Raw genomic sequence first — 13,887 nt, 5'->3', positions numbered from 1 at the left:
GAAAACTTTCAAAAACATACATATTGTTCAATAAAAAACCAATGGAATACAATAATGCTACGCTAGAGGGCAGATGAAAGTTGTTGATAATAGGGCTACTAGAAAGGGCTATAAAAAAAATCGAACATCAAGCATTTTGTACGACCAAAACCCGATGTCTATAATAAAGAAAACTATAACAAATTCAAACTTGCATAAAAATAAACCAAAGCGACACAATTTAACCTACACTTCATTAGAAAAGACATGGGACCTGTCCTGAATAAGACTGGTTAACAGTCGACAAATAAAAACAAAGGAGATCAAAAACACGTTTCTCTTTTTAAAAATAAGTAATTTCACTGTTATTAATGTAATTAGATGTCAGCTGAAATCACTAAACAGTTCATTTATTTCTCCATTGAAAGCAATTTAGAAATTTCATTAAAATGCTGAATTGCGCAACATTTCAAAGCCAAAGGATCCAACGATTATTAGTATAAATTAAAAAGAAAACAAATCCTTTAAAATGTACGAACATAAAAAGATCTCAAACATTTTACGAAATCTTGTAGTATAAGTACTAACAAAGACGAGAAGCAAATGATGGAAACTTAAACCATTATAAAGATTAATTAATAGCTAACTGGAAACGGGTTGTGACCTGTGCTTACCGGGACTGAGCTTTAAATTGAGCGGAAAAGTATTTAAAAGAATGATGAAGCTCAAAAACCCAAATATGCTTTTGAAAACAAAGATTTTCAAAAGTCATAAAAGACATCACATTTCAACAAAAGGCAATGGATTAGACTGCAACGATTTGGGAAGCCAATTTGGCTTGTTAGTAATGAGACTAAGTCAGGACCGACAAAATAACAACAAATACATAAAGAAGCTAAAATTTCAAACAACTTTGCGACATCACATTGGTCAGGGCACGATAATTATAAGCTGTTACCTGGTAGAACTGAAACTCATCACTTGGTACACATGTTAACATCAACAAGTTGTCCTTATAAAAAGGACTACGTAGGCATGACAACAAAAAGAAACCCAAAAATTGAACAGTATAGAAATCTCGATATTTTTATGGAACTAAATGGTCGAAGCAATCAGTCACAACGTACAACCTAGGGCACAAAATATTTGAATCAACGAAAGTAATTGAGTGTTCTAATTAGTGAGGTTGAGTTACATGTTGGCGAAAGTGAAAGCCGAATGGCGACAGTTGAAAAAATTATTCTTTTAAATTTAATTCAAAATTTTTTCAATTAAACAGATACAAACTGAAATCTTTATATAGGTTATTTTGTTATACGTCCTGGAGAAGCAGCTGAGACCCATAGCTATCAGGTATATTGCGTACAATAACGAAAAGAGAGACAAACATAGGCAAAAACAAAAAAATCACAAAAATGCTTCGAGATAAATGTGTCTCAGACCAAAAAGCATAAATTTTTCAACAAAAACATCTAAGATATCCTCATACGCTTTTTCCCAATAAGGTGTAATTCCCATACTATGCTTTCGTTCGATTGGTCTGGTGACAAATGTGATAACTCGACAAGGAAACAAAATGCACTCAAAGAAGCCACTAGCTGAATAAAAAAATCGTTACCAAAATTAATTACAACTCACGCAAAATCGTTTTCCGCTCGTTTTTACTGAGACTGTGCTCAAAGGTGGGAGAAATAAATAAAGAATAGTGGCAACGTTAAAAAAATCGCCGATATTTTTCTAAAACAGATATATTCAAAGTCATAACAGACATTAGATAGCAAATGAAAGTGTTGTCTAGGTTCATTTATACCTCCTAGAAATCTAACTGGATCTTTGATTGGGGCACTAAAATATTGGGCTACAAAAAGTATAAAAAATGAAAGCAAAACTCAAGAAGTTCAAAACAATTTTACGAAAACAATTCGTCAGAGGCATAAAAGCCATGAGCTAAACTCCGAAATCATAAAACTAGCTCGTTGGACTGCGTTTATTGTATGTATTATCTGCCACTAACTGAGCCTTGATTAGAAATTTTTGTCATTAATTTATATAAAGAGCATTTACATAGCGGAAATATTTTGAAAAAAGGTCTCGCTAAAATAAAATCTAGAAACTTTTTTATCAAGAGGATCCATATTGAGATCACTATCAGCCCAGATATTTCAGCGCGTCTAACAAAATACTCTTTTGTTCAAATGGATGCTAAATAGATTAATTTCAAAACATCAAAACAAAATTTTTTCAGTTTATCAAAAATAAATAATGCATTTTGTATAATTATTGAGTTTAAATTTGCAAAAATCTGGCAGGATTATATTTCCAGAAGCCAGCGGGAGTACAAGGAGCTATTTTGCGAGCTTGAGATGATTATAGCCGCAGTTTTAAGGTGTCTGCTTCTACAAGATTTAAAGCAAGTGGGCTAAAAAGCAAAATTGGTCATTTTGACGAAAAAAGTCTGAATTTTAAAAAATTTAGCATATATTCTAGCCAAAAAACTCGGATCAAACAATTCAGCAACCCTCCTCCATCTTTGGAGATGAAATCAATGAGACAGTTAACAATTTTAACAAATTATTAGCAAAATTGACAAAAATTTGGTCAAAAATGCCGAAAAAGTGAACAAAAACAGCGGAATTAGCTCTATTATTCACAAAAATTTAAGCCTCGGTAAATTAAGCCCCTATAAAAATCGAAAATTAAAAAAAATCTTTTCAATTCCATATTCTACACAGGAGGGGCTTTCTAATGATGCCACTCACAACTCTCTACGATGATTATATGGATCGGCCAAAATTGTCTGAACAAAAAAAACCCAGTTGAGCATATAGTTCCTCCCCCACTAAAAGTGGGTCGGAACAATGATTGACTTCATTGTTCCTACGTTATTTATAGTCTATATTTCAAACCACACTTTGTCTGTTAATTACGCGATTCTAGCATAAATATCTTGTCCCACAATTGTAACTCAACTGGCGCGAATGTCTCTATAAAATTTAAATATGATTTTCGACCCTAACTGGGGGAAATCAATCGTACATTTAAACTTTATCTCGGTGTGCACAAGACCTACACCGAAGAGCGTAATCACAATCTATAATACATTTCGGGTTTTTCTCTATCTCTGGATGTGTATTTGCCGTGTGTTTGCTGTAGGTGATACGGTGCTGGACTTCATGGAATTTGTGGAACTCTATCTGGCTTACGAGAGTGAGTTCCAGGATGTGCTGAATGATCTCAAAGTGGCATTTGAAGTGATGGATACAGACCAGAGTGGATATCTCTCACCAGATGAACTAAAGTTAGTCCAGAAAAAGAAAGCTGTTCCAGATCTATGACCAGAAAAATATTCTCCACAGTATCGAGCCGACCCCAATCATCTAAGAACTGTTTGAAGAGAGTATTGTACTCTGAAAGATATCCTGTGATACATCCTATAGGTCTGCTTTTAAGACACTTATTTGCCTGGCAGCTGCGGGTCAAATCGATATAGCTATTTTTTTACCTGAACTGAATATTTTTTTACGATTTCCACTTGACAATTAATTTGGTTAACATAACAGTGGTTATCAGTACAACAGATCAACAGTTTATGAATCTCATTTCATCAGCGTTTTTTCAATTTTCCACATGTAAAATGTTTGTTTTTATTCTCCCGAACTTTGGTCAGGTAAAAATAAAAACAGTAGAACTGCACGTTAATAAGGCTCCCGTTTGCTGCAAGCGTTCTGGCAGCTCAATAAAAGGACCAATTTGGACTCTTCTTATTCCGAACTTGTAAATAAATCTCTTAACTTCTGGAATAAGGATTCAAGGATTTTCTCCCGTTTCATATGTGTCAATGATATCGCATCCCTTGCAAGGAGCATGATTGTTGACCACCGAATTGCTGTAAAAGAGACTGAAAGAGATGACCTACTGAAAGCTACCGACAACACCGCCGGCTGCAAACTTCTGCTATAAGATTTTTTTCTTTGAAAATCCTCCAAACGTTTTGAAAGTCATAGGAAGGAATTGAAGTCCAACTTAACAACTTTTCTTGGCGTGCTGTTCGTACTTCTTGTCCTCAGCAGCTGACAGTGCAAAACCACTCTTCTCCGACGCATTTATAATGAGGCGTGACTCCAAGGGAGAAGTGGCGGTAACGTCTAATGCTGCTGGTTGACCGGCATTCCATACAGGTGAGAAAATATCGCCCGGTCTTGAGTTATTGTCGGGTAGTAAAAATTTTCTGTTCAAAGACGGAAGTCAAAAGAGCTCCCGAGCAAGCTGATATAATTGTGTCTTGTATACGATCACGACGAGAGATCATATCAACCCACCTTGGTATGACACGGCATGGTCGCCCATTACATCTAGAGTCCCAGATTTACAAAAGGGAAATTTTCTCTCGTTCTCGTACAATATTACACCCAGTCGATTTTGGGAGTAACATTGAACTCCTTGAAAAATAGGTGTAGTACCAGAGCTGGAATGGGGATGCGGATAACCAGGCACCAGACTGCGGAAGAGAAAGAAATATGAAACGAGCTTTTTTTCTTACGGAACTTTATCCTAACAAGTTCTCGTAGACTGAGTTATCGTGTTCTTCCTGAATTGTTCATTGAGAGGGATGTGTCGTCGAAATTTAGCCTAATTCTTCAATTGCGTTAACAAATGAGATGTGTTCAGTTGGATTATGGCCTTTTACTTTTTCTCAAACAACAGAGGATTGAAAAAGGGAACCAATGTATGCAGCTTAAATTTGATCTGTTGATCGTCTTCTCTCAACACCAGTTTCATTGATTGGGCGGCATGCTTGGTTCCAAGAGGTATCTGGCACCAAAACTCCAAGAAGACATTCAAAGGTTGCACGCTGAACCAAATCTAATTTTCGTAGGATTTTATTTGGTTCATCCCAAGGAGAGTTGCATCGCAAAGAATAGACCATTTTGGGAGCACCAAGGCAAAACCGCAAAATACCAAGAGCAAATTGAGGATCGTCTTTATATGCTAAATTGTCTAGAAGTTCCTCAAATTTTTAAACGCGTTTGCAAAAACCGGAGGAAACAAAAGCATTTGATCTTATAGTAGCTCCGAAAATTTCAATTCCATCTGCACAGTTCTTCTTGATCAAATTGTCAACTTTCGTTGAGCCTTCGATTGACCATAGCTCATACATATCCTTCCTGAAATCTAAACCGAATTTGTCTCCTGATTTTGAGAAAAATTTACAACAAACTCTTTACAAACTTCGATCTCGGTTCCTGCAATAATTCCGTTATTGAGAAACTAGCAATGTTGCGAAAGGTTTGGTGATTTGATTCCAATTTTGTCGATAAGAGGCCAAAATGCCAGTGGCAACAAAGTCGGGCCCAGTGGATCTACTTGTTGCACTCCTGACTGACTCTCAACACTTGAGCTATTGGAGAACAAATCACTATGCTTCAAGTAACAAAAAGATGCAAAAGATATTATACTAGGCATCAAAATTTATGCTCAGCCGAGAAGATGACTGCGCTTCAACGAATTAAATGCGTTTCTGAAATCAATTTGGAGTATACCCCACTTCTTGTTCTCTTCATTTTTTCGAAGGTTGTTTTTGTGGCATGTACTATGCTCTCGGCACCTCACCTGACAGCAACTCCCAACTGTTTTGCCCAAAACAACTCGACTGCATCGATGGCTGCTTTTTTGCAGTGAACTTGGCAGCAAGGCATCGGTTAACTACACCCACAATAAAAATAGGTCTAATGCCAATTTTTTTATTCGATGCTGTTAATATAGCACTACAAAAAGCTGGAGACACGAAGCTTGGGAGCTGGTCTCTGCTGGTCAAAATCACTTTTTAGGTTAGGGAATGCAATGCTCATTGGATTGATTGGAAATTTAACAATTGATTGATTGGAGAAGATGCTCTAAGTATATTTCGGACGGCCCAACTGCTGTGAAATTCGAAAAACAGACTGAAGATGCAAAAGTACCTTTGCTTCATTGAATTGAAAAGCTCCGCAGCTATAGTTTGCCATCGGCTCAAAAATTTTGTTTTCTATAGATGCAGTTTTTCGAGTTCAATGTTCTGTTGTCGGGTGCTATTCCCTGCGATGATAAAATCTTTGCAGCCCGGCCGAATTGTCCTTGTAGAAAAAATGTTCTCGCTCGGGAGGCGCTTCCATTGTGCTGGTGCTCTTTGTTTTTTTGCTTCCTTCATTAAAGCAGTTTTGTACCAAAGGGTAGCATACTCACCCGATCTCCAGCACTCAAATCTATTCATCATTGAGTTTTCCTGCTGTTGCTTATGTTTTTACCCCCTTTGTTGGAAGCACGAGAGGACAGTTGCTAACTGCGAAAAACTTCTTCCAGCTATCAACACAATCAGGTTTTGAGATGCAGTCCTCTAAGATTGACGTAATAATCCAGGATCAATGCATACGAAACTTCACGGGGATATAGCGGATCGTTGGAATATTTTTACTGCAGACAGATTTCAAATCTGGTAACTTGCTTGATGTGTCACTGGGGCCTGGTGAACCACAGCCCGGTGTTGCAGACGGCACCAACTTGTCTATGCGGGCAGATAGATCTTTCGGTATCTTTTTCATTGTTGACCAAAACTGAGTGAATTGTGAATACGCCCAAACAGATTTCGAGCACAAACATTCGTCGTAATTTGAACCCCACTGCAAGTACATCACCTTGGACCTGACCAAGTCGTGCTCCACAATGTAGACTTTATATAGGTTATCTTTTTTGTCGAGATAAAAAAGGATAGTTCCAACTGGAATCAGGAAACCATATATGTCATCGTTAATTGTCAGTTCACCTATCTGCTGTGTTAAACCAGTTGAGGAGTCTGACGTAACGTTCCTTCCTGAACTGCTAGTGGTTTGTTCTTGTGAGAAATTTTTGTGGGGAGATATAGAAACGGGCATTTTTCACTGATCTTCAAAGAACATTGAGTAGGGGGGATGAATTATTGATTATATTGTTGTTTGCTTCGGACTGAACCAGATCCTTAGCTCTAAGGTTGTATTTCATGGTCGAAACGCGATAACGATTCAACAACCAAACCGCTTCAAGAACCGTCGATGATCTGAAAGGCAAAAGGGAGGTGGAGGGATGGTGGGCTGTAAAGTTTGGATTCAACCGGATTTGACGGCCTTCTCGGCCTCAACTCAATAATCTGGATGATCGCCCTTCACACGTCTAACCCAGAAACTAATTTTGAAGACAAAAAGGCAAGGATTTTAAGATGGGTCTCAGAGTGGCAGAATGTAGTTAACAAAGTTGTTTTTCAAAGATGGTCTATTCAGAAAGTTGTCAATACATCCGAAGCACGTGACTCTTGAGTTCTGACATGGTGATCGCCGAATTGGCCGATAGTGGGCTTAGCCGATAACCGAAATGTGAGAACTTAAGTTGACAACCCAAACGCAGGTCAATTGTTGATTGGACGAACTAGCCACATTTTAGACGAACAGTTTGCAACTACTCCTAGCACCTTCTGAAATTGAAACAGAAATAAAGTCATGACTCTTCAAAAATGTTGTATTGATTTTTTTAAACACCAGTTTTTACACCTTAGTCAATATACCTATTTGAAGGAGAAAAAAGTGTATTTACGGTATAATGTCTCAATTTTACACTCCTGAAATCATTTCCAAAATTTTTAATAGTCGATAGACCTGTACACCTTTATCCTTGCTATTTAAAGGTGGATTACAGGTGGAAGCTCGACCCTGGTCCAACTCAAAATTACAAATTACGTGAGTTTAAACTGGCCTAAAATGCAAATGGCGTAGTTATGAAGTGTTTGATTAGCACGTGAAATTGAGGTAAGACTTTTATTAACACTAGGGTGGAGGAGGGGGGGGGGGGGGGGGGGCGAATAATGATGTACCTGAAGTACTTTTAGAAAAAACTTACCAGAAATTTTCAGTAAGCTGTACTTCGGGAGGTATCTTCAAAATTCCGCCGATTATTATTAAATTAGATTAAAGTAAGTTACTTTTTGTCATGCGTGCGTTATTTTTTTTTTAATAATTGAGATCATTTCTAAAATTTGGACATCAAATAATAATGCGATTGAAATTTATTATTACTAAGTTGAACTCAGAATATGCACTGATCATTCTATAATTCTGAAAACGATCAATTTCTAAAAACTGTCAGTCAGAAACGTCAAAAATTCACGAAAAAAGGCCATTAGTTGCAAAAATATTGATCAAGAAACTCATTTCCTAAAGAAAATTTCAGGTCGAAAACAGTTATTTTCAGCAGAGAGAACTGACCGCTCTTGACATGTCTTCTCAAGTTCAGTAGCAAGTCAAAACTCCTATTCTGTTGTTTAGGATTGTGATGGATAAGATTGGCCGACCAATGTCAGATGAAGAAACAGCTCATTTCCTGGAAATTGCTGACAAGAACGGAGATGGAGAGATCGACTTCGTAGAATTCGCAAAACTTGTCATTAAATGACCACCAACATAACTGTATATAGGTGATCTACGTTCTTCATTTAACAATTTTCTTCAAAATGCAGTCACATTTTCAATTTGAAATCAATAATTTAAAAAATAATTATTTTGCTTAAACAGTTTTTACTGTTGGTCGTGGGTGTAAAATTTTACGCCGAATGTCGATGTGCCCCGACCAAAAGTTGGCCTTCAATAGCACATTAAACGTGCATATTTATGAACAAAACTTGAACGTTTAGAACCAACTCAACACTAGCATATCTAAATCTAATAACGTGTTTGCATAATCATTTCTATATTAAAACACTAGTTTTCTACTATGTACCCAGCTCGTGTGTAAGAACTGGGAACGGCCATTGTCTAATAATTAACAGTTCATTTGCGGATTTTTGTTTCTCTTTCTCTTTTTTACTCGTATTCTTTACAAGTCTGTATTTATCCTTGTTACAATTAACTTTTGACCCGACTCACAGCTGGATAGAAATGGAGGGTGAATCAAGTCAACTGAAGAAGCAGGTGGATCAATTGCAGAATTCGGTCACAGGTTTGATCGCAAAAAACAAAGAACAGGAAAGTAAAATAAAAAATCTTGAAAAAATGCAATTTGATATGAATGAGCGCCTCAGAGCACAAGAAAGGTACACGAGCAAAGACTGCCTAATTATTTGCAATCCGCCTTTCGATCCAAGAGATAGCAAAAATGTACTGAAAAATACCTTGAGATTTTTTAGCGTTTTTCTGAAAATAAATCTCACTGAGAACAGAATAAAAGCATGTCATATTTTACCGGGAACTGCTAATGGAGATCAATATGACTCGGTTATTTGCAAGTTTCTCTATTTCGACGAGAAAGACAGAGTGCTTGGGGCAAGACGAAAGTTAAAAACTGCAAAAAACAGCCTGAATAAAAAACATATTTTCTTGAATGAACGACTACCAAAGTTTGAAGCTGAACTTAGGGCTGAGGCAAATAGACAGGGCTTCATTACTTCGACAAAAAATTGTTCCGTATCTGTATTGGTGAAGCGAAACAACAATGATACTGGCTATCACAACATCAATCAAATCAGCGATCTTGAAAATGTCAAAAACCCGATGAAACGAGAAAACCAAAAAAGGAAATACTGCCTTGATGATGACGACAAAGTTGATGATGACAGAGAGAAGTCACCTGACTTCAAAAAGATCTTTAAGTGCTGACTGAACAAAAAAAACAAAGACGTTTAGTGAACAAATTAAAAAATATTTTTGTTTTGTGCTAATGTTATTCTAATCTTATTGGCATTTTTGGGAAGCAGTTCCTATTTTGAGGCTCCTTAAAAGAAAACTATTCAATTAGATACGTCAAAATTTCTAGATTTTTCTTCTTTTTTTAATTGATTTAGATTAATTCTGATTTACTGTAAAACAAAAAATGTGACTGCGATTACGCGTCACATATAAATATATAAAGAAAATTGTATAAAAATTTAAATGTGAAATACAGTAACTGACTGCGATTACGCGTCACTACGACCAAAAATCAATGAAAAAAGAAATTTTTCGCACATCGGAATCGATGGCTGCGATAAAGCGCCTATTTAAATTCGAAGATGTCGTTTCTTTTTATTTCTCTCAATGAGAAAACAGAATCACCCAAGATAAATCAAGTATATCAACTGATTGCTGCGATTACGCGCTTGAAGTTGTTAAACTTGTAAACTTTCTCCAAATACATGATCTTAGCAGTAAATTTTTTAATTTTTTCTCATCGTTTTCTTGTTTTTTTCTCCTTTTAGGCTTTATATTTTTAATTATTTTAACAAAAAAAATACATTATGTCTACGATTTAGCTTTTTTTCGAAAAAACAGTTTTTTACTCTGGTAACCAGAGTTGTTCTAACTCTAACGTCATATCCGCTAACACTTTAAACTTTGCTGCTACAATCCATTGAAGACAATGGTCGTCCCACTTTTCTTCCACTTGTACATACCATTTTAGTACAACAAAATGCAAAAGCTCTTCATGCTTCAGAATATAAGATCTATATACAAAAATTTAGATCAACTTCAAATTCTAGTAAACAGTTTAGATAGTCTACCCTTAGCCGTCTGCTTAACAGAAACATGGATAAATGAAGAGTATGACACTGCTTGTTTGCAACTAGATGGTTATCAAAAAATCGTCACAGTCAGCAGGGGTGTAAAGCGAAATCGAGGTGGAGGAGTTGGTATTTTTCTGAAAAATAAAATAAAGTTCGAAACAGTAAGCAAGTACACCAGCAATGAGTGCCAAATTTTGACACTGAAATTCTGCTATAATAATTTAAAAGTTTTTTTTACTACAGTATACGTCAAACCAAACACGTCCAATGAAAAACTAAACAAAAGCTTAGGAAACCATTTTGAGAAAGTTGTTATTCCGGAAGACTGTATGTCAGTTATATGTTGTGATTTCAATATAAATCACCACACCGTTTCTTCAAAGTTGAAAACGTTGCAAGAAGCCTTGCTGTCTTTTGACCTGCATTATGCAGAAAATGCGAACTGCACTAGAGAAACAAAAACTAGTAATTCCTGTATTGATGCCGTGTATTCCATCGTGAAAATTGATCTGAAAGTGTCACAAACTACGCTAACAGATCATTATACACTCTTTTTTGGATTCTCGGGACACAAATTGAATCATTCAGAAAAAGAAAATGATGATGATCGTATGATTAAAATGTGGACAAAACTTAATGATTCAAACGCAATTATGAATCTTCAGTTTTATATGCAACATGAATTACAGAAGTTTGAACTGACACTTGATCAATTAAATCCTGAAGAAGCCATGAAAAATTTTCAGTTTCTCTTGAATAAATGTGTTGAAAAATTTGTTCCTACAAAAATTTGTAAAGGTACAAAAAATAAAAAATTGTGGATTGACAACGAAATAAAACATCTAGCTACCAAGAAACGACAACAATACCAAAATTTTATGAGAACGAAAGACAAAAACGGTCAACTCAAATCCAATGCACTAGGTAACAAGCTGCAAAAACTGATCAGAAGAAAAAAAGAAATGTATTATCAGCGGTTAATGAATGCAGATGGTCAGAAAAACTCTAAATCTTTTTTTGACTGCATTAGCAGATTAAAAGGCAAAGTTGCATCGCAAGATAGGCTCAATAAAGAGACAGCTGATAAATTCATAGACTATTTCTCTACAGTTGGTAAAACCTTAGCATCAAATTTTGAGTCTAAAAGTGAGAATATTTCTAAAAGCAGTAGTATTAGTGTACAATCAACGCGACTAACCAGGGCCACTTCCCTGGAAGTACGGGAAATAATAAATAAAATGCGAACCAAATATAGCACAGATTGCTTTGAACTGAACAACTTTTTTGAAGAAACTCGAATGGGTAATTGTGCCAATACTAACAAAATTAATCAACAAATGTATCGATGAAAGAAGTTTTCCACCTTGCCTGAAAGAAGCTATCATAGTAGCAGTACATAAAAGTGGTGATGTCCAGGAACCATCTAACTTCAGACCAATTTCTCTACTTCCAACTGTTGCAAAAGTCTTTGAAACATTTCTGTACAACAAAATATCTTATTTTTTGGAAGTTTGTGATCTCCTGGATGCAAATCAATATGGTTTCCGACGACAAAGAGGAACAATTGATGCATTAGCGCATTTTGTTGAAAACGCTAGGGACACTTTAGAAAACCAGCCAAAGTGCTCGATGGGTTTGTTTCTAGATTTGAAAAAGGCATTTGACACGGTTGATCATAATTTACTACTTAAAAAAATTGCTAACATAGGTTTGAGAGGCCCAATGCTTGAAATTATGAAATCTTACTTATCTGACAGAAAACAAATTCTTAGATATGGTGCTGCAAAAACGTGTCCAAGAACTGTTACGTTTGGCGTGCCGCAAGGTTCAGTTTTAGGACCACTACTTTTCATCATATACGTCAATGACATCAGACAACAATGATGCAGCTGCTCTACAATAACGCTCTATGCCGACGATACTGCTCTGCAGTCAAAAAAAGTGCAAATGAAGTTCTTTTTCAAAGTGAAATTGACAACATCGGCCTCTACTTAAGCGATAACAAACTGACGCTCAATATTGAAAAAACGATTAATCTAAACTTAGGTTTTAAAACTATGATGAATGTTCTAAGACTGAACAATGCAACCCTTAAAAAGAGCAACGAAGTAAAGTATCTAGGCGTTTTGCTGGACAACAAATTGGATTTCAAAAAACACATAAATAGCGTCGCTGCAAAATTGACCAAATTTACGGGATTGTTCTACAAATTGAGGTTTATATTGAGCATTAAACAATTAGTTTTAGTATATAAGTCTTTTGTTCAACCGGTTATACAATATGGAGTGCTTATTTACGGAACTGCAAGCAAGACAAGCCTGAAGTTTATCGAAGTGAAAATTAAACAAATTTCGCGAATTATTTTCAGGAAACAAAGTCATCAATCAACAGCGAACGAACGGGAAAAATATGGAACCTTCCTGGTGAAAGAGCTACCTATTTATGAGCTTTTAAAATTTTTAACCAAAACAATTAGGCGGGAACACAAAAATGACGTTTTTAACAGGTTTATTGAGGATTCAGAGCTTGTGAGGCTAGATGAGAAAAGAACAACAAGTAAGAAACTAAAACCTAGCAATCAATTTACTGGTATCAACCCAAAGAGAATTGGAATACGAATAAGGAAATTGCTAAATTATATACTTAATTTCGACTCAAAATATGTTCACTTTATAAAGAGTTGCTACAAATCTGGAATTAATACACACCACCATACATTTCTTGAAAATTTTATACAAGGAAATGATATCATAGAACATTTTTATTAGTTTTTTTTGAGCAATTGTCTAAAACATTATTTTTTTATTTTTATCCTTTTACAAAAACTCAACTGTTTCCTCACGTGTACTTGCTGTCACTCAATCTATTTAAACATTAAAAACAAATATCAACACCCTACCCCCACCCCTATTTGCTAACAAACTGCTTCCCAAAGGCATCACACGACTAGGCTTTTTTGCCTTTTGATGACCTTTTGAGTATGTATATGTAAACTTCATTGAACAAGGTTGTTTGTTTATACATACTTGAGAACAATTTATTATTATTATAAAAGAACATACGAGGGCCTGCAAAATTACATGGTCAATGAGAACTTGGATGGCCGCTCAAAAATATGCTTAGAAACGCACAAAACATTTTTCTTGAGCTCAGGCCCAAGGCTGATCTTTCGATTCTGAATGACGTCTGATCGATAGGACACATGTTTTCGATGCTCGAAATTACATGGTCTGAACGACCTCAAAAACGCAGGATAATCTGATCTCAGGCGGACTCGGACAAATTTGCATCTGATCAGAGGCAATTTCGCGCGCAACTTATTCTGATCGTAGATATTTTTTATATTTCAACGAGATTTTTTGATTGCTTTT

At 35.9% G+C, this 13,887-nt stretch overlaps 1 protein-coding gene across 1 annotated transcript in view; it reads left to right on the top strand.

Annotated features, from left to right (window-relative positions):
• Nucleotides 1-8,549, top strand: part of LOC142351804 (neo-calmodulin-like) — a 79,653-nt gene extending 71,104 nt beyond the window's left edge. Inside the window, exons 3-4 of the mRNA XM_075403994.1 lie at nucleotides 3,133-3,277; nucleotides 8,307-8,549. Of these exons, the coding sequence (XP_075260109.1) occupies nucleotides 3,133-3,277; nucleotides 8,307-8,433 (272 nt within the window). The 3' untranslated portion in view covers nucleotides 8,434-8,549. The remainder of the gene's footprint in view (nucleotides 1-3,132; nucleotides 3,278-8,306) is intronic.
• The last annotated feature ends 5,338 nt before the right edge of the window (nucleotides 8,550-13,887 follow it).

The sequence above is a fragment of the Convolutriloba macropyga genome, chromosome 13, assembly GCF_964194025.1.
Source record: "Convolutriloba macropyga chromosome 13, txConMacr16.3, whole genome shotgun sequence".
Classification (NCBI taxonomy): domain Eukaryota; kingdom Metazoa; phylum Xenacoelomorpha; order Acoela; family Convolutidae; genus Convolutriloba; species Convolutriloba macropyga.
The sequence above is the reverse complement of the archived record's forward strand: the minus strand, read 5'-3'. Positions and strand labels throughout refer to the sequence as shown.